The sequence below is a fragment of the Myotis yumanensis genome, unplaced genomic scaffold, assembly GCF_028538775.1.
Source record: "Myotis yumanensis isolate MYYU_CA2020_CCGP unplaced genomic scaffold, mMyoYum1.0.hap1 SCAF_7, whole genome shotgun sequence".
Lineage (NCBI taxonomy): Eukaryota > Metazoa > Chordata > Mammalia > Chiroptera > Vespertilionidae > Myotis > Myotis yumanensis.
The window spans coordinates 60,481,282-60,500,812 of record NW_027223758.1 but is presented as its reverse complement, the minus strand read 5'-3'; the positions used below and the strand labels follow the sequence as shown (position 1 = coordinate 60,500,812).

The 19,531-nt window shown below is 40.2% G+C and overlaps 1 protein-coding gene across 1 annotated transcript in view; it reads left to right on the top strand.

Moving 5' to 3' along the window:
- Positions 1 to 19,531, top strand: part of LAMA1 (laminin subunit alpha 1) — a 155,728-nt gene that overhangs the window by 49,972 nt on the left and 86,225 nt on the right. Inside the window, exons 4-15 of the mRNA XM_070420638.1 lie at positions 3,292 to 3,534; positions 4,529 to 4,708; positions 5,305 to 5,394; positions 6,290 to 6,407; positions 7,362 to 7,540; positions 8,244 to 8,349; positions 11,381 to 11,541; positions 12,551 to 12,691; positions 14,101 to 14,274; positions 15,951 to 16,052; positions 17,057 to 17,268; positions 18,010 to 18,121. Coding sequence (XP_070276739.1) covers positions 3,292 to 3,534; positions 4,529 to 4,708; positions 5,305 to 5,394; positions 6,290 to 6,407; positions 7,362 to 7,540; positions 8,244 to 8,349; positions 11,381 to 11,541; positions 12,551 to 12,691; positions 14,101 to 14,274; positions 15,951 to 16,052; positions 17,057 to 17,268; positions 18,010 to 18,121 — 1,818 coding nt within the window. The remainder of the gene's footprint in view (positions 1 to 3,291; positions 3,535 to 4,528; positions 4,709 to 5,304; positions 5,395 to 6,289; positions 6,408 to 7,361; positions 7,541 to 8,243; positions 8,350 to 11,380; positions 11,542 to 12,550; positions 12,692 to 14,100; positions 14,275 to 15,950; positions 16,053 to 17,056; positions 17,269 to 18,009; positions 18,122 to 19,531) is intronic.

Sequence of the window (19,531 nt, the reverse complement as noted above, 5' to 3'; positions counted from 1 at the left end):
GTTTCCTCACAGAGTCTCCCTTGGCCTGTGGTGTCAGTTCTTTTCTTCTTATGAAGACATTAGTCATATTGGATTAGGTCCCACCCTTATTTAACCTTAATTACCTCCTTAAAGACTATTTTCAGATATAGCCACACTCTTAAGTACCAGGATGTAGCACTTTAGCATATAAACTTGGGAAACACAGTTCAGCCAGTAATGTGGCTTAAGAAATGACAAATTGTGTTTAGATGCTTCATAGCATCCTTTTCCTCTTTTGCAGATTTACAGCTCACAGTCCCTTTCTTGGCTTGTTTCCTGGTCTGCAATCCGGGGACTTAGAGAATAACAGAGATTGTGAGAACAATGCCCAGCTTCATAGTTGATCAGAGTTAAACCATTCCTCCTTGATAGATTGTCCTGAAGTTTTTCCACTATGGTTTTTCTTCTGTTTGGTATCATTTTGATACATATGACTAAGCAATTCATACAAAAGCTGGCAAGGGTTTGATGAAAGTGTGAGAACATGATATTGAAATATTTTCTTCTGGTTGAAGTAGTAGGATCAAAACACGGTTAATTCTCACCAGTTTCTCAACGTGGGATTTCATTCTCCTTTTTCTTTGCAATCCATAGAAGTATGGCATAGTGGTCTGTGTTCAGTATCTGTGGTGTACATTTTAGTATCTGTGAGATCCTGGGAAGATTACTTAGTCTTTCTATGCCTCGGTTTCCTCATCTGTAAAGTGGAAGAAATAATAATACGTCCTTTATAAGATGAATGTAGCTCCAAGAATAGCCAACGATTCTCATAAAGCACTTAGCATTGTCCCTGGACAGTCAGGCTACATAAACATTAGCCAGGGTTCACTGTTGTTTCTTGCATACCCTTCTTCCCTCTGGGCTGTGTTTCCTGGGCTGCCATGCAGAAACTGCAGCGTTAGCTGGAACAATTGCCAGTGCCCAGTGCCCCAGGGAAGGGTGAATGGAGGAGCCTTTTTTTCCTGGTATGACAAAAAGAAACTTCAGTAACCTTAGGTGTGGTGTGTGTGGACATTTGGGGACAGTTCTTTGGAATATGTGTGGTGGCTAAGACTGGAGAGTGACCATCTATTTCTTACTGGCACCTGCAACTCAGTAATCTGTCTTTTAACATCTCTGTACATCATTTTCCAAATATATGAAGTGGGAAGAAGCACTGGAAACTCATGAGGTTGCTGGGACTAAGTGAGATGGTGCACATAGAGGTAAACACTTCATTCTTAGCAGGCATGAGGTAAACACTTCGTTCTTTCCATTTGCAAATGTGAAACAAAAAATGAAGGCAAATATGTTTCATTTTACTTGTAAGTGACATTGTCTTCTGTCTCTCTCAAATGAGTTGTCACCCCACTGTCCCACTTGGCACCTCCATTTTGTAAAGTCTGGTTTAACCTATTTGACAGTGTGAACAATCATGGCCCGCATGCTCATAGAGTTTTACTTTTATGATGAAAATATTGACAAAGCCATTGGACAGGGATGACTAAAGATGAGGGAGTTCTCCCTTCAGTGAGTTTGGGCATCAATGTGAAAACCAAACTTGAGTTACTAATGCCAGTTTACTGTCACAAAAGTGAATGCTTGCTAAGGCTGAGTTACTGAAACAAGGGACATAATATTTTCACCATGTGCTTCTCAATTCAGAGAATTTGAAGTTTTGTATTCAATTCATTATATAGAACCATGTTTCAAAATAAGATGGTATCCACAGTATTATGACTAGGCAATGGGGCCTTATTAAATGAGGAAATCAAATGTTGATGCTGAAAACTTTGCATTCTAGAGGTGATATATGATAGTTATATTCAAATGTTTGAAGGACAATTGCATAAAAGTGGAGTCAGCATCTTTTCTGTAGCCCCAGAGCATAGAATTTATGGGGCACCCTGAATCAATGCAAGAACAGATCCTCTAACAGGAAGTTTTCATTAAACAGAAGAACCATCTTAGGAACAAGTGAATTTCCTGACACGGCAAGTGCTCCAACAGGGCCTGGTTGTGAATTATGGCTAGGTATCTTAACGGTCCCTTCCAGATCCAAGGTTTGTCTGGCTCTTTCCTCAGGCTGTTAGTTGTCATCTCAATCCCCCTTTCTCTGTTTGTTTCTCTTCTGTTCTCTAATTTTTAATTTTTAAATTAATAGGCCTTACTATTTTTATAGCACTTTTAGGTTTACAGTAAAATGAGCATGAAGTACAGGTTCCCATATTCCCCCTCACTCCTCTCCGTCTGTCCCCCATTCACATTTTCTGTTAGTGTGGAATATCGGCCCAATTGATGAGCCCATGCTATTACATCATTATCAAATAAATCTAGAATTTACATGAGGGTTCACTCTTTGTGTTCTACATTCTATGGGTTTTGACAAGTAGATAGTGACATGTGTCCACCATTTCAGTATCATACTGTTTCACTGCCCTGTGCTCTCTGTATTCATTTCCCTTTCCCCATTAGCCCTTGGCAATCTCTGATCTTTTTATTGTCTCGATAGTTTTACCTTTTCCAGAATGTCATATGGTTGGGATTATACAGTATGTAGCCTTTTCAGATTGGCTACTTGCACTCAGCAATATGCATTTTAAGTTCTTCTGCATCCTTTTGTTGTATGAGAGCTCATTTCTTTTTATCTCTGAATATTTCATTGTTTGAATGTGTCACACTTGGTTTATTTGTTCACTTATGGAAGTTTTTTATTCATTTGGGTAAATACCAAAGAGTGGAACTCCTGGGTTGTATGGTAAGACTATGTTTAGCTTTGTAAGAAACTACCAAATTGTCTTCTGAAGTGGCCGTACCATTTTGCATTCCCACCAGCAATGAATGGGAGTTCCTGTTGCTTCACGTCCTCGCCAGTATTTGGCATTGTGTGCTTTCAAGGTTAGCCATTCTAATGGACACATGTGCAGTGAACTGACTTTTTTCCCTCATATTCAGATGTGTTATCCCCAAATAACTATGAAAAATATATTTAACACTACTATTAATGTAATATAATACAACTATTATCCTTCAGAATGCAGATGGAGAAAGATATTGGGAACAAGAAAGCAAGCACTATTATTATTAACACTACTAATGATAATGCAAATTGATTTGTATTTTTTGCGTTTACAGGAGAATATTCATAAGTCACATTTCTGACTAATACTCCCTCGTAAGCAGCTATTCTCCTAAGCATTAGAGATGTTGGCAATCATTGCTTAACAGTTCTCTCGAGAGAACTTTGGTTTTTGAGCCGCGGCTTCTTAACTGAGATTGTCTTTCTTCCAGGTCTTTCAGGTCGCCTACGTCATCATCAAGGCTGCTAATGCCCCTCGACCAGGAAACTGGATTTTGGAGCGTTCCCTGGATGGCACCAAGTTCAGTCCCTGGCAGTATTATGCAGTTAGTGACACGGAGTGTTTGACTCGTTACAATATAACCCCAAGACGGGGGCCGCCCACATACAGGGCGGATGACGAAGTGATCTGCACCTCGTATTATTCTAGGCTGGTGCCACTGGAGCATGGAGAGGTACTGTGCCCACTGCGGTCATATCTGTTCCACACCAGGACTCCCCCACCCCCACCTCAAATGTTAACATAGCCATCACAAGAGCTAACAGAAAACACTCAAAATGAATCTCTCTTAGTAAAGATTACAAAGAACTTTACTGGAACTGTCTAGGTGTACTTAACATCATTGACTAGTGTTGACTGATGATTAATTTCATACGCAGTACATTTCACCGCATTGATTTCTTTCCTTCAAGGAGATTTCTCAGTTGTTGCTCTGACTTAATAACTACATCAGATCCTTCTCAGAGCATCTTGCCCATATTACCAGGGCAAGAACATTTGGTGAAATGTTAAAGAGAGAGCTAAAATGCCTCTAAAAGATATGGTTCTTGATTTTCTCCATGAAGGTCTCTTTTTCTTCAGTGGTGTTGAGGATTGGAGATGGCTGGTGTGGTATTTCAGCTCGGTGCTCAGCACACATGGACTGTACATACTTTATTAAAGTCAGAGTGTAACCCAAACCAGCCACTGTTTCCTAGCACCTGGCTGGTTAAATGAAGCTGCAAAAGCTCTCCTAAGTGCGCTGCACAGCAGGAACCCCGCAGCAGACCCTGCACGCAGGGCAGAGATTCTTTAAGAGAGTGGGGATTACAAAGCTTCCTGGCACTTTCTCTCACCCTCCCAGGTCTATGCACGGCATCTAGAATTTGTTTCAGAGAAGTCATAGCCTCCTGATACATGTTGCCATACCCTCAGCACACTGGGGAGGTGCCCCTGATAAAAGATTTCCAGCAATCTCTGAGACCTGGACTAGATAACTTCAAATTAATTAAAGACTTATTGTGCCCATGATGTTCACAAGTAGTTAACAAATGCTAGATTTCTGCAAAAACCTAGTTGTTTGGTTTGATTTTAGATAGTATCTGTAAAGAGTTTGGCCTGAAATTAAACAGCCAGGACTATATTTTTGCATGCATAAAACTGGTATTTGTTTACTTTGATGTCTTTAGATTCATACATCACTAATCAACGGGAGACCCAGCGCTGATGATCTTTCCCCCAAGTTGTTGGAATTTACTTCTGCACGGTACATCCGTCTGCGCTTACAACGCATTCGAACCCTCAATGCAGATCTGATGACTCTCAGCCATCGTGACCTGAAGGACCTCGATCCTATTGTGACAAGACGAGTAAGTCCATGGTAGAGCTCCTGACCATTGTGAAGTTTATCTTGTTTAAGAGAAATATACTCTTTTTGGTTGGTCTTTTCCTCCTAGGTTGGCCTTTTTCTTATTTTATTGAGGATCATTATATATGCTTTGTTAAAATTCCACCTTTAAACCAGGTGATTTACACTTACTGATTTTTGTGTATTAAATTAACTGTTTATGGGATAAATCCTACCTGCACGTCCCCTACTGGGGGTTGAGCCCCACAATCCAGGCATGGGCCCTTGACTGGAACCCAACCGGACACCCTTCAATCTGCAGGGTCTATTCACTGAGCCAAACCAGCTAGGGCAGTAGTGTGACTTTTGAATGACTGCCTTGGTTTAAGATTCAACCAAGTTGAGAAATTCTCTTAAACTTCTTTGGTTTCTGTTGATGAGTTAATTGAACATTATATATTTTAATGCACACAAAAATTCTTTGTGCATGATATATTTTAAAATATGTGTCTAATTCAGATTATCAATAACAACTGGGATATTTGTTGGAATACTGTCTTTTACTTTTCAGTGCAATTAATGGGTTTTAATTTTTGTTTGTAACTTTGTTTTCCTTAGTATTACTATTCAATAAAAGACATTTCTGTTGGAGGAATGTGTATTTGTTATGGCCATGCCAGTAGCTGCCCATGGGATGAAACTACAAAGGTGAGTTCCAGTATTTCATTTTGCTTAAACATCAAAGTAGAAGTTATAGCTGTAATGTTTGCATTGTGCTTTTTTATTCAAGGCAAATGCTGAAGGTATAAAAGGATTTTCTGGTAATTTAATTGGTTTCATTTTTTGTTGTTGTTAGGTCACCATAAAATTTCAATTTTTTCAACAATTTTATTTTGCTTTCTTTGGAGAATATATTTCTAATTAATACTATTTTGTCATAAAATATACATAACATAGAATTTACCATTTTAATTATTTAAAACTGTACCATTCAGTGACCTTATGAAATTTGAAGCTCTTCTCCCTGAAAGAGGCAAGCGAAAAGCATGTGCAGTTATACATTATGTTTATATTCTTTTAAAAGGAGGATTCCCCTCCTCCCATTTTCTCCCTCTTCCAATTTTTGTGGTACTAAAATCAAGATAAAGTTGATCTATTTTAGCTAATACTCAGTGAATAAGATGACATCTCTCTTCTTATTTTAAACTTGCATGAAGTCACTTCTGATTTCTTTTCCAATTGTTGTATTAATTTAACTCTTAAATAGGATTATTCTCTTATTGATGCTGAAAATATGTAGATGAACCTCAAGAAACTTCTTAATAGGAGATTTCGAACCCTTAAAGTCAATGTCTCTTTTTTGAAAAACTTTTGTTAATTAACCCATATTTTAGTTTTGCTTTATTCCTCTTCACGTTCTTTTTATAACCCACTCATGTATGTATATTTTGCTCTTAAATATAAAGTTTGCTTTGGTATAGTCATCTATCCTCAATTCTAAAGCCTTGCTATGTATTTGACTGTGAGACACTTCTCTTAAAATAAATTTAAGAAAAATATACAGGTAAGTTTTCAGGTGCCATTTTGTATCCCTGTTGTCTAGAAACTGCGGTGTCAATGTGAGCATAACACCTGTGGGGAGAGCTGCAGCAGGTGTTGTCCTGGGTACCACCAGCAGCCCTGGAGGCCTGGGACCATTTCTTCGGGTAACATGTGTGAAGGTAAGTCCTCTGAGAACTGGAAAAATGTAAACAGTGTTCCCTTCTTAGTGTGCTTAAGTTTATGGCGACTTAACCATATTCATAATGAATACATAATTTCCTTTTAGGTAATTAAGTAGTTCCCAAATCTGCAGGTTACTTTTATAAAATTTGGACTATTTATTGAAACCTGAATTTATGTTTATGGATTTGTTATTTTATCTAAGATTCTCCTCCCCAGAGATGAGCGTATCCTTTATTAATTTGGATTTAATTTTTAAATAGGCAATATAGTCATAAGATTCTAACACCTAACAATATATAAAAGTATATAGTAAAAGCATTACTTTCTATCTCCATCCTTTCTACTTTTTATTATTTCCTGGTATGTTATTCCTGAAAGTTTTATGCAAACAAAGCAATATTGATATATTCTTGCACCTCACACAGTTTATACACAGAACCTGATATACTATGAGTGCCATTCAATGCATTGCTTTTATTCTTAACAATAGATCTTGAATGAAAATCTTTCCATGTTTGCAATATGAAATGCTAGATATTTTTTAATTTAATTTTTAAAAATTTATTATTTTTAATTTTTTTCCATCTGTTTTTAAAAACAGCACTGAATTCCATTATATATGGACGTAACATAATTAAAACAGCTATCATGGGTATTTTGATTATTACCAGTCTTTTGTTAACAAAAGCAATGGTGCATGGTTACCCCTGTATATGTCATTGAGAAATGAGAAAGGACTTCTGCAAGATATAATCCTAGGAGATAGACTGATGGGTCAAACGACAGTGCACATTTATAATTATGGTAGCTATTTCCAATTGCTATGCATAAGATTGCCCATATGCCATCAAAAATATTTATTCTGTAGTTTTCAGTTAATTTATAGTCATAGAAACTTATATAGGAATATATATATATATGTATATTGCAATGCTAAAATATTCTTCTAGAATGTAATTGCCACAATAAAGCGAAAGACTGTTACTATGATGAAAGTGTTGCAAATCAGAAGAAAAGTTTGAATATTGCTGGACAGTACAAAGGAGGAGGGGTTTGCATAAATTGCCTGCAGAATACCATGGGAATCAATTGTGAAACCTGTATCAATGGATATTATAGACCACACAAGGTAAGATTTTTTTTTTTTCATAGCTGAGCTTCATTGTCTTCTTAAAGTGGAAAGGAGACTTCCCCAAGTGTCAGCATCAGTCTTGGAGACTCATTTCCTTTTGTAATATTTCTTTTATACTCAGTAGTGTTTTTCAGATACAGATTTCCTACTCTATCGGTCCTGTTTATTTGCTCAGATTAGGATGTCCACTTATTGTTCTTCAACTTGAATTTGGGGACCCCTTGGCTATGTAATCTCAGAGTTTTATAATACTGTCAATGCAAAGAGTCAGCCAGTAACTAAAGCAGCTGTACCAGTATCTTGCCCATAGGAAGTGCCCAGTTGATCATCAATTGACTTGAAATGTAGTTGTCTCATGAATCACTGTGGTGGTCTGGTCATAGGTGACCTGATGCACATGTAAGTGATGCTTATCTATGACTCTGAGAGTCAGCAGGGGGCGGGGGAGGGCAGTGGGTTGTAGTGATAAAGGGAAAGGATGGCACTGCTAATGAATCCAGCTGCTGTCACCATCAAAAAGCTGATTGGGCTTTCTAGTTTGAGTTCACCTTATCTTCCTGAGACCTGCACCTCTCGAATACACAAATCATTGTGTTAGTCACATCCTGGATAAAAAATTGTTACTTTGTCATTGATATTATTGTTGATATTATTGCTATTATTTATAGTAAAATAATCCAGGAGAACCCCTACCTTTCAGGTGTCTCCGTACGAAGACAACCCTTGCCATCCCTGTGACTGTGACCCTTTGGGGTCCCTCAGTTCTGTCTGTATTAAGGATGATCTCCATTCCGACTTACACAGAGGTAAGTTGTGCTTGTAATTGATTTCTTTTTTCTTTCTTTCTTTTTTTAAAAATATATTTTATTGATTTTTACAGAGAGGAAGGGAGAGGGATAGAGAGTTAGAAACATCGATGAGAGAGAAACATCGATCAGCTGCCTCCTGCACACCCCCTACTGGGGATGTGCCCGCAACCAAGGTACATGCCCTTGACCAGAATCGAACCTGGGACCCCTCAGTCCGCAGGCCGACGCTCTATCCACTGAGCCAAACCAGTCAGGGCTTTTCTTTCTTTTTTTCTTTCTTTTGTGTGTGTGTGTGTGTGTGTGTGTGTGTGTGTGTAAGATTTATACATAGTGAAACTGTAACCAAACAACAAAAGGGTACAGGCTGCCTGTCACTACTTCAGCCAATTAAGCAGAGACAGGGTTGAATCATATATGAGCATTTATTCCAATAATGCTTGCATTATGGGAGAGCAGCAGGTCATCCACACAAATCTGCTCTGCACCCCAACATAAGCCAGCTGCTTATATTGGATAGCAGGACAAAGATTATGTGGAGAAGTAGGAATTGCAGGCATGGGAAAGTAGGCACAAGTCATGCGGGCTTGGGGGAGGGGGAAAGTTGCAGTTGCAGGAGGGTGGGTGCCTCCGGGCGCCCTGGGACCAGATTACAGGTAATAGGGGCAGGGGGTTGTAAAGAGCAGGTGCCTCCTGGACTAAATTGTTTCGGCCATGAGGTCGTAAATCTTTCCATACTGATAGGCAGTTCTTGGAAGGAGGATGGACTGCATTCCGATGTTAGCTCTCCTGTCCCAGGGAGTACAACTCTCAGTGAGGTTAAAATGTGCTTTCTCTAATCTGAACAGAACCATCATGGTTAACAGAGCATGATTAATATTTCTTATAATTATAATTAGTTTCCAATATTCTATTTCTTCCCCTAAAAGAACGATTACTGTTGTGTAGTAATTTGGTGATATGATTTCCTATTGATTCTTTTGTTCACCAAATATTTATCAAGTACCTAATGTGTGTCAGGCAGTTTTCTAGGACCTAGGAACACATACTTGAACAAGTTGATCAAGGTTGCTGCTCACAGGCAAACTCTATACAAACACGTCCATTTGTAGTACAATGCCAAGCAGGGTTAAAGGTTAAGGGCCACAGGAATAAAGCAAATTCAGGATCATGATTGAACTGAGATAGAGTGTGGATTTGGCAATGCTGAGGTGATGAAATGCCATTTGAGAGGTTAATTGGGCATTTGATGAAAGAAGAAATAAGGCTTATTTAAAGTCATATGTGGAACACAGTAAATAGCAATCACTTGATTTAGCTCTTGGAAGACACAGGAATGTTGCTATACACCTCTCTCACAAAGCAAGCAAATCCTCCAGTGAACTCTGTAAGTGTCAGTGTTCTTTTTGTTTCAAAAAAACTGGCCAATGGGCATGGAAATACCTGTCTCCCAAATAGATTGCATCTGTTCAAAGACTTCTGTGACCCCATCAAAGTCCCCGTCCCTGGCAGGTAAAGTGGATAATGACCTGCAGGAAAGGAAGTGCCAACTGTGGGGCCTGCTGCCAATGTGGAGGGTCCATTACACATTTGTATTGATTCTTAACTGCCCTGTTAATGAGAGGATGATGACGATGATAATTTACCCTTGACTGGGTTCACTTAAAATAGATATATATCATTTTTAACTTTCAACCATACAGATAGAAATCATTTAACCCATTTTACAGTCAAGGAAACAGTCTCAGAGCAGTTAAGAAACTTGGCTGAGGGTACAGAACCAGAAAGTTTCAAGGCTGGCATTCAAAGCAAAGAGAGTGCTTATTGCCCTTGACCATCTGCCTCTGTGCTTAAGAAACAAACAATCTCCCAAACCCTCAAACTTTATACTGTGATGTAATTCATTGCCATACAATAGAGTATACCTATTTCATTTGTATGTTTTTTAGCATATTCATGGGTGCAGATATCACCACAGTCCAATATTGGTGCATTTTTACCACCCCATAAAAAACCCTTACCTATTCCCCATTTCCCTCCACCCTTTCTCCTGGCCCTAGGCAACCACTGACCTACTTTCTCTCTATAGATTTGCTTATTCTGAATGTTTCATATACATAGAACAATATAATATATGTTTTTTTGTGACAGGCTTCTTTCACTTAGCAAATGTTTTCAAGGTTCATCCATGTTGTAGCATAAATCAGCCCTCCAATCCTTTGTATTGCTGAATGATAGATATTCTATTGTATGTATATTTCACATTTTGTATATCCATTCATCAGTTGAACATTTAGGTTGTTTAGACTTTCTGGCTGTTACGAATAATGCTGCTTCAAACATTGACACACAGTGTTTCAGTGGATGTATGTTTCTATTTTTCTTGGGTAAATGCATAGGAGTGGAATTGCTGGATCATATGGTAACTATATGCTTGACACTTCTAAAAATATATTTTTATTGATTTCAAAGAAGAAGGGAGAAGGAGAGAGATAAAAACATCAGTGATGAGAGAGAATCATTGATTGGCTGCCTCCTGTACTTCCCTGTCCCCCACTGGGGATCGAGTCTGCAACCCAGCCATGTGTCCTGACTGGGAATCGAACCGTGACCTTCTGGTTCATAGGTCGATGCTCAACCACTGAGCCATGCTGGGAGGGCTATGCTTAACATTTTTAAAAATGCCCAAATGGTTTTCCAAAACTGCTGTACCATTTTACATTCCCAGCAGACTCTGTGCTTTCATCTCTGTTTTCTTTCTTTAAACCAGGGGTTGACAAACTGTGTCCATGGAGCATATCTGACAGTGCCTGTTTTTGTAAATAAACTTTTATAGGAAGAGAGCTCGGCCCATCTGTGTACAAATTATCTATAGCTGCTTTCAAGCAAAAATGGCAGAGCTGAGTACAGCAGACTCTGGCCAAAAAAGCCTAAACTATTTACTCTCTGGCCTTGTACAGATACGGTTTGCTGACGCTGCTTTAAACATCTTTTCCCTGCCTGTTGGGTCATTGCCACTCTTTTCTTCCAGGGACATGGCCAGGTCAATGTCCATGCAAGGAAGGTTACACAGGAGCAAAATGTGATCGCTGCCAATTTGGCTACAAGGGTTACCCAGCCTGTGTCCGCTGTGACTGCAGTCCGGCTGGCAGCGTGAACGAGGACCCGTGCTCAGAGCCTTGTCTCTGCAAGGTACGTGGAGTTAAAGCTGCCCCTGAGTTTTCTTTGAGGTTTCTAGGAAAAGGAAAACATTCCATTGGCTCAGGTGGTCAGCTCCTGAGCAAAGCAGCAAGGTCTAGGCAGAACTCCCCACTTTCTTCACACCTTCCTGAGAAGCGGGACGGTATGTTGGCCACAGGGTGTGTCCTTGGACTTAGACGGGCACCCGGGTTTCTTTTTTGGTGCCTCTGGGCAATGGCCGTATATATTCCAGAGAAATTTCTGTTACTTCCCCGGTGAAACCAAATACTGCATTTCTTAGGCCTTGGCTATTACTTCTTATATGACATTATTTTTCAGTTTTATGTTTGGAGGAGAACCAGGAAAACACTAAATTTCTAAGAATATTCATTAAAGGCAGGTGGCTGGGGAGGCATATTATTTGGCAATCTGATATCAATAACCATTTCCCCTATAATTCTATGGACTTTCAGTTATAATTTATGTGCTTATTTCCATGTAAGCTGAGTCTTAGGCACATGTGTCATATGACTGAAATCATCTTGAGCATTTATAAATAAGATAAACCGTCACATAGCCAAATAACATTAAAATATTTGAAAGATCAGCAAAGCTAGAAGATTAAAAAATAATAATACAAAAGTGCCACTTATATACAGGATATCCAAAAATGTACACACACCTTAATAGCTGATATCTCAATTTTGAAAATGAAATGCACTTTAATAAACAATGCCTTTATAATTATTCAAAGTGTGTGTATACAGTTTTGGGGACACCCTATATAATGATCTTGCTCTAAGAGCCTTAGCCTCATTCTTGACTGCAAAATCAAATGACAGGTATTTCAAAATATCTGTTCTGGAAATATTGACATCATCAGGCTTTACATTACTCTAAGCATGTTTTTATTTACATTTTTTCTGAATCATCAAACACCTCTTTTTAATACTATGTTAATGTGATTTTTATTCTGTCCACCTACTGGTTTCAAAAGCTAATCTTTTACTCTGACTTGCAGGAAAATGTCGAAGGGAAAAATTGTGATCGCTGCAGGCCAGGATTTTATAACTTGAAGGAAAGAAACCCCCAGGGCTGCTCTGCGTGTTTCTGCTTTGGCGTTTCCGACGTCTGTGATAGTCTTTCCTGGCCCATCAGTCAGGTGCGGGCACCGTCCAGGAAGTGGGACTTAATAAGTGCACCCCCCTGCCCTGCCCCAGTGGCTCAGGTGGTAGGAGCATCGTCCCATGCATCAAAAAGGTTGCGGTTCTATTCCCTGTCAGAGCACATACCTAGGTTGCGAGTTCCATCCCCAGTCGGGGCGCATATGGGAGGAATCAATTGATGTTTCTCTCTCTCTTTCTCTGAAATGAATAAACATATAATCGGGTGAGGATAAAAAAAAGTGTCCCTAGCTCTCTAGAAGTTGTGTTATGAAGCCACAGGGCTGATTTTTCCCTGTAATGCCTCTCTCCTTCATTTGGAATGACAATGGGCATGAATCAAAGACAGCCTACTACTAAAGTCTTGCTACAGTGTCTTCCTAGTTATGTGTTTGTCCCCACATACATGTCTCTATTCAAAACAATAGGATATTAAGGTATTGTAGAATGCATTGTGTTTAATATTTTTCCTGTGGGGAAATGCATTCAGTTGTGGGATCGGGATCTCCCCCCCAGCACACTGAGAGGTCTCAGTCCAGGAAGCACAGAACATAGGGACGTGCAGAATTTTCCAGCTCAAAGAAGCTGGAGAGGGTGGGAACAGCAGCAGGTGGCACAGGGTTGATGAGGGCAGGCAAAGGATCCCTAGTTGTTTTGGCAACGAGTTCTGGAGGGATGAGTTCAAGGGGGAGTACCAATTTGTGACTAGCAGGGAACAGTGTGATGGCAGGAGATTAGGGAGGAGCTGCAGGGGAGAACTTACCCATGGTAACCACCTCTTCTCCCCATGCCCGTCTCAGGAGATCTATACTCAGCATCAGGTGGGGATGGGGGTGCTATTCACTGAATCCCCTTTCCCTCCTTCCCTAACCTGCCATCAGGATGGTGAGGGATGGGGCAGTTGGGGGCAGGGAGGAGAAACTTTTAGCCATCCCTGAGAATGGAAGTGAGTTCCTATGTGTGATCACTTGTCATCTCTATGTAGGTGACAAGTTGGGAGGATGGGATCTGAAGGCTATTTTTAGACACTTTTCGGCATTTGGCTAAAAAGCAGGGGGCAACAGCAAAGGAGAAGTTATGGTTAGCAAAGACAATTTATTCAATGCATTTATTCAGTTCTTTGCTATTTTTTAATCTAAAAAATATATATGTGATCTTTACAACTTTGCTCACCTATTTGCTTGCACTTGATCTGGATTTTGAGGACGTGTGACTCCTACTCAGGTTTTCTGGCTCTTTGGCAAGTAAAAGGGTCAGAGGTCCTGAACTTCTATGGGCCCCGTGTGTTAAACTGCATCCCTACTTAAGTGTTCCAGGTCTCTTCACGTGGACATACTAGCTTTAGCCTGGGCTAAATCTAAGGCGATTTCTACTTCAAATTCTAAAATTCTTGGATCCTTTTTTTAAGGTGAAAGATATGTCTGGTTGGCTGATCACCGACTTGATCAGTCCACGTAAGATCCCATCTCAGCAGGACGCTCTGGGCGGGCGTCATCAGATCAGCATCAACAACACCGCGGTCATGCAGCGGCTGACTTCCAAGTATTACTGGGCAGCCCCGCAGGCCTACCTTGGAAATAAGGTACTTCTGATGGTAGCGTCTTAGACAAAGATCTCGGAGCATATTAAGAAATAACTTGTATTGGCATTTTAAGTCAACCTATGGGTCACTTGAGTGTTTGACAGAAAATTATACAGCGTTTACCTACACCTGACTCACAGGGCCTTTTTTTATCCTTGTTTGACTTTTTGTGATGGGAACTTTGTTCTTCCTGGCCCGTCATGGACAGTCTGTTGTGTGAAGTCTTGTCCCTTCTCCCGAGACAGACCTGCTGTCCTTTGGGTCCCTGGGTCTTGTGGGCCCCCGTGAAGTGCAGTCACATTCCTATTTGTTAGTTGTGTGCTTATTTTAGTCTGACATGTAGAAGACGCTTGGAAAGGCTGTGCATGGGGGCTATTGCTATGACCCCTGGTTTCATGATCATGGTGACGGTTGCTCACATTTAAGAGCGGGTAGAATCCTTTCCATTTGAAGAAAATACTAAAGGGGATTCTACAAAGTGGAAAGTTGGTTAATATGATTTCACCTTTCCCTTCAGCGACTTTGTCCCATTCCTCCCAATTATAACACTGTTCTGCAGATTCTGATTAATCTGAAGATACATTCCGTGAATCTCTCTCAGTAACTGTAGTGCTCTGCTCCCCTGTCCCATGAGTTTGGTGTGTTTAAGTGTAATGGTATGTTTGCAGAGCAGTGTAGGTCATGTAGCTTGGGAAATTTCTAGTTAACTTGATGACTATATTTTTATTTTATAGATTGTTTTATATATGTTTATATAGTGTTTATTTTTGAAAATGATTATTTTCCTATCAAATGATAATCATAGAAGATGTTTTCTATTTATAGTATATAAAGGTCATAGTTTTTTATTTTTGTGGGGGTTTTCTTGGTTTGTTCTTTGTCTCCAGATCGCCTCTCCAATTTTATGGTATAAATATTGGATTCTGAACATTACATTGTTATAACATACCTGGCAGAAATAAAATCTGTATTTTACATCAAAGGGTATCTGATCAGGAAGAAAAATCCTCTAGTTCTTTCTTTAGCCGATCAAACAGGTTTCTTATTATTCTCCTACAGACAGGGCAATGAGATAAAAATTTTGAGATTATGGTTGTGGGTCAAACTCTCCACCCCCTAGAGCAGTGGTCGGCAAACTCATTAGTCAACAGAGCCAAATATCAACAGTACTTCTTCAAAATAGACTCGCCCAAGCCGAAAACTGACTTCTGCGCATGGGCCACAAAGTTTCAATCGCACTGTACGTGCTCCCGCATGTGGTATTTTGTGGAAGAGCCACACTCAAGGGGCCAAAAATCCGCATGTGGCTCGGGAGCCGCAGTTTGCCGACCACAACCCTAGAGTATTTAAGTGAGATAAATCTATTATATGATTAGCAGACATTTACAGTATTTACCTTGGGACCTCTAAAAAGGACTACAGTTTTCTTCGATGCATTTAAAAATGTCCTGCATTTTGGTAATGTCCATTAAACAAAACAGTTGTGTGTTATGCTTTCTCTTCACTGTCTTTAATGTGAACGTCCTTACATATCATGGCCCCTCAACCTTAAAGCCTGGTTGTTTCCAGATGGCTCCTAACAACCACTTCCCCTAGCTGAGGGGCTACGGTCATGCACCCCTCCGCCCCCCCCCCGCCCCCCCCACTTGGTGTTCACTCTCACCTAAACATTCCAGCTGACTGCATTCGGTGGGTTCCTGAAGTACACGGTGTCTTATGATGTTCCAGTGGAGACAGTGGACAGCGCCCTCATGTCTCATGCTGATGTCATCATTAAGGTAATTGCTTTTCCATTGCTTGGCTACAGAGCTGAAGAGCTTAGTGGGGTGACAGTTGTATGACACAAAGTGGCTGAGCGAGGCCACAGTAGCAAGGAGCTCATGGCCAAGTGGCCATTTAGCAGTGATTTGCCTCCTCTGGATACCAGGGGACTGAGTGTGAGAATTCTGTCTTTGGGCCTATTTCTGGAATTGCCTCAGGGCAGCACCTGTCACTCCTCCCTTGATCCCTACAGCTGACTGCCTTGTCACATTTTAAAGGGAGATGAGTTTTGTTCCGACGTGGACCTACCTTTTAGGCCCTTTAAGGCCCCTTCCCCCTCCTGCCACATTGCCCCCGCATGAATGATTCGGCAGCAGTGCCTGATGGGGACAGGAGATGCATTGTCATGTTTGTCCTCAGTCCTCACCCCTCCTGTCCCTTGTCCCTTTCTTCTCACCCCTCTTCTTCCCCGTCACACAAAGCCCCAGCTCGGCCTGGTGCACAAGGTTCCCGGGGTGGTCAGAAACCATTTCGGGTTCTGGTCTGCAGTGTCTGCACCTCTTCGTTCCCTTTAATGTCCTGTCCCTCCATCCCCAACCTGCAGCACTTGGAAACTACGGGCCAAACACACATTTTGTTAACAGCAATCTTTCATTTTTAACAGGAAATTTAACAGCAATTTTATGAGAAGTAGGAAGTATATTTATTTACTTTTTCTACTTTTTTTCTTCAATTAAAGGTTACTAGTGTCGGATTGGTTGCTTTGAGGAAAACTGTGGGCAAATGCATAATTTTTTTCTGCATCCTAGCAAAGGACACAGATTTTAGATTTATTATTCAAATCCCTCTGAGAGGAATACAATGAAACATCACTGATAGTCCCAGACCAAGAGTTATAGGCCCCAGTACCCAAGGACCTATGCACAAATGAAAAGCCATGTTGCTGATTACAAAATTTGCTTTCATTTTTTGATCATGACACGGAATTATAAATATATTTCCTCTTGTTTCAAAATGTTAGGGAAATGGACTCACTTTACACACCCAGGCTGAGGGCCTGTCATTGCACCCCTACGAAGAGTACTTCAACGTGGTTAGACTTGTGCCTGAGAACTTCCGAGACTTTAATAACAAAAGGGAGATAGATCGAGATCAGCTGATGACTGTCCTGGCCAATGTGACCCATCTCTTGATCAGAGCCAACTACAATTCTGCAAAAATGGCTCTTTACAGGTGTGTATCGAAAAGGAGGGTACTTCACTCTTGTCTTTATTTATCATTATATATTTTAAGCTTAATATATTTTACTCAGTTATTTTAAGGACACAGCTAATAGAATCAGCTGTCTTAAAAAGTTATTTTTATTACTATCATTTTATTGAAGATGCCAGAATATTTGTCAGACAAATGTATCTAGTAGGAGATAGACTTGACGTCAGGGTGAGAAACCTTCAGGGTGGTTTTCTCAGAAATGCCTGATGAGATGACAGTTGTCTGGGCCACACTGCACCTGGTTTTTACCCTCCTGATGTAAGCAGTCTTAGATTTTACAGTCCATTTAAGCTAATGTGTCTATCCTTAGTCATTTTATTACTTTGAGATTAAAATTTCTGGCAGTGCTAGGCTAAGCATAATCATTGGATGCAGCTAAAACAAATGCAGAATTACACATTTATTAGTAAGGACAATTTATCTGTATTAGAGATGAGACAATTGACTGGATTAATTTTTCTGAAGTGTTTCAATTCAGAATGGGTGGCATAGACCGTCTTTAAGTAGCAGTGCGTCTTTGTGCCAAATACTGAAGGCGTTTCCAAGGAATAATGAAAGCTCCAGAAAGTGTATTATGAAAATCTTCACTTAACAAAAAAAAAGTCATATCACTGTTTTGTTTGGATTTGTCTTTAAGAATCTGTCTTCATGTTAGGTGTTGTTTGCAAATAAGTGGTATAACGACCCCTGTCTCATATGTAGGTTGGATTCTGTCTCTCTGGATACAGCTAGCCCTAACGTTATAGACCTGGCGCTGGCCACCGAGGTGGAGCACTGTGAATGTCCCCAAGGCTATGCAGGGATCTCCTGCGAGGTAACACTCTTGTCCTGCCTTCTTCCTTTTCCTCTTTCTTAAGAGGAAGCATGCATAGGAGGTGATGGAATGATGCATATTTGAATTTTAACTTTAGAAACCTAGCATTTCTAAACTTCAGACTTTGAGGGACTATAGGGATATTGGAAGCCATGTTGTTTAAAGAAATCTGGTTCCTCTGGAGGGACACTATCCTGAGCTCTTTTTCTATGTTACTTCTTTTAATCCGGGCAGCAACCTTATAGGCAGGTGACTTCTATGCTTTCTGTTCTGCAGATTAAGAAACTGAGGTAGATTAAGAAACTGAGGTGGTCAAATCAGGATTTGAACTTCATCCATCTGTTAAGCATCATGTGATCCTGCCTCTAATTGTTTATGATTGATTATGATTATGAACATTTGTCATTGGTTGTGATTTCTTGGCAGTCATTTTTTTTATGAAGTGAGAACATTTAACCCTTAATTGTTTTTATGAATCATTATTCATTATGAACTTTGCAGTTCATAAAGTTGGCCTAAGTTTTCATGGTGTGAATATTTAAAGAAATATTTCCATGTTAAATATTTTTCAGGGTTTAAAAAATTGTTTTTTAATCCTCACCTGAGGATATGTTTTTTATTGATTTGAGAGAGAGAGGAAAGGAAAGGGGGAGAGAGAGAAAGAAACATCGATTGGTTTCCTCCCATATGTGCCCAACCAGAGATCGAATCTGCAACCCTAGTCATGTGACCTGACCAGGAATTGAAACCATGACCCTTCAGTGCATGGGACAGAGCTCCAACCAACTGAGCCACACTAGCTAGGACTCAGGGCATTTTTTTTTTTTTTAACCAATGAACTTTTATTTAGATTTGAAACATTTATTTTTAGGCCCAGCAAATATTTATAGATTCTGATCTCTGAGTGCATAATGCTTAATGGATAAAAAACTCTAACACCTCATAGCATGTGGCATATGGGAATAAGACAGCCTAGAGCCCACAGGCAGGTAGTATCATGGAAGTAGAAATTGAGGCCAGCCACACCGGGCAGGGGCAGCAATGAGCAGCTGCTGCTGGAAACCGAGTCACTGGGCTTTGGAGGGAAATTTGCTGATGTGCATGGGACGGTGACTAAAGTAAGAACAAGAAGCTCAATACACGTTTTCAAGTGTTTTTGTTAAGCAGAAGAACTTGTTACTTAATCCAACTCTTACTCAGAAGCTGACTGACTTAAAGAATCAGAAATGGGATTTTTGGTCGTAGTCTAGGCACCACACAGAGCTCCAGGCAGCTATCTGCTCAGTGCCCATCTGCAGACAAGGCGAGCATGGCTTTGTAGAAGTGTCAGGGAGCTTCCCACGGTTAGTGTGAATGAATGCATTTATATATCACCTATAGGATGAAAACACTCTTTAAGCATTCTCATAA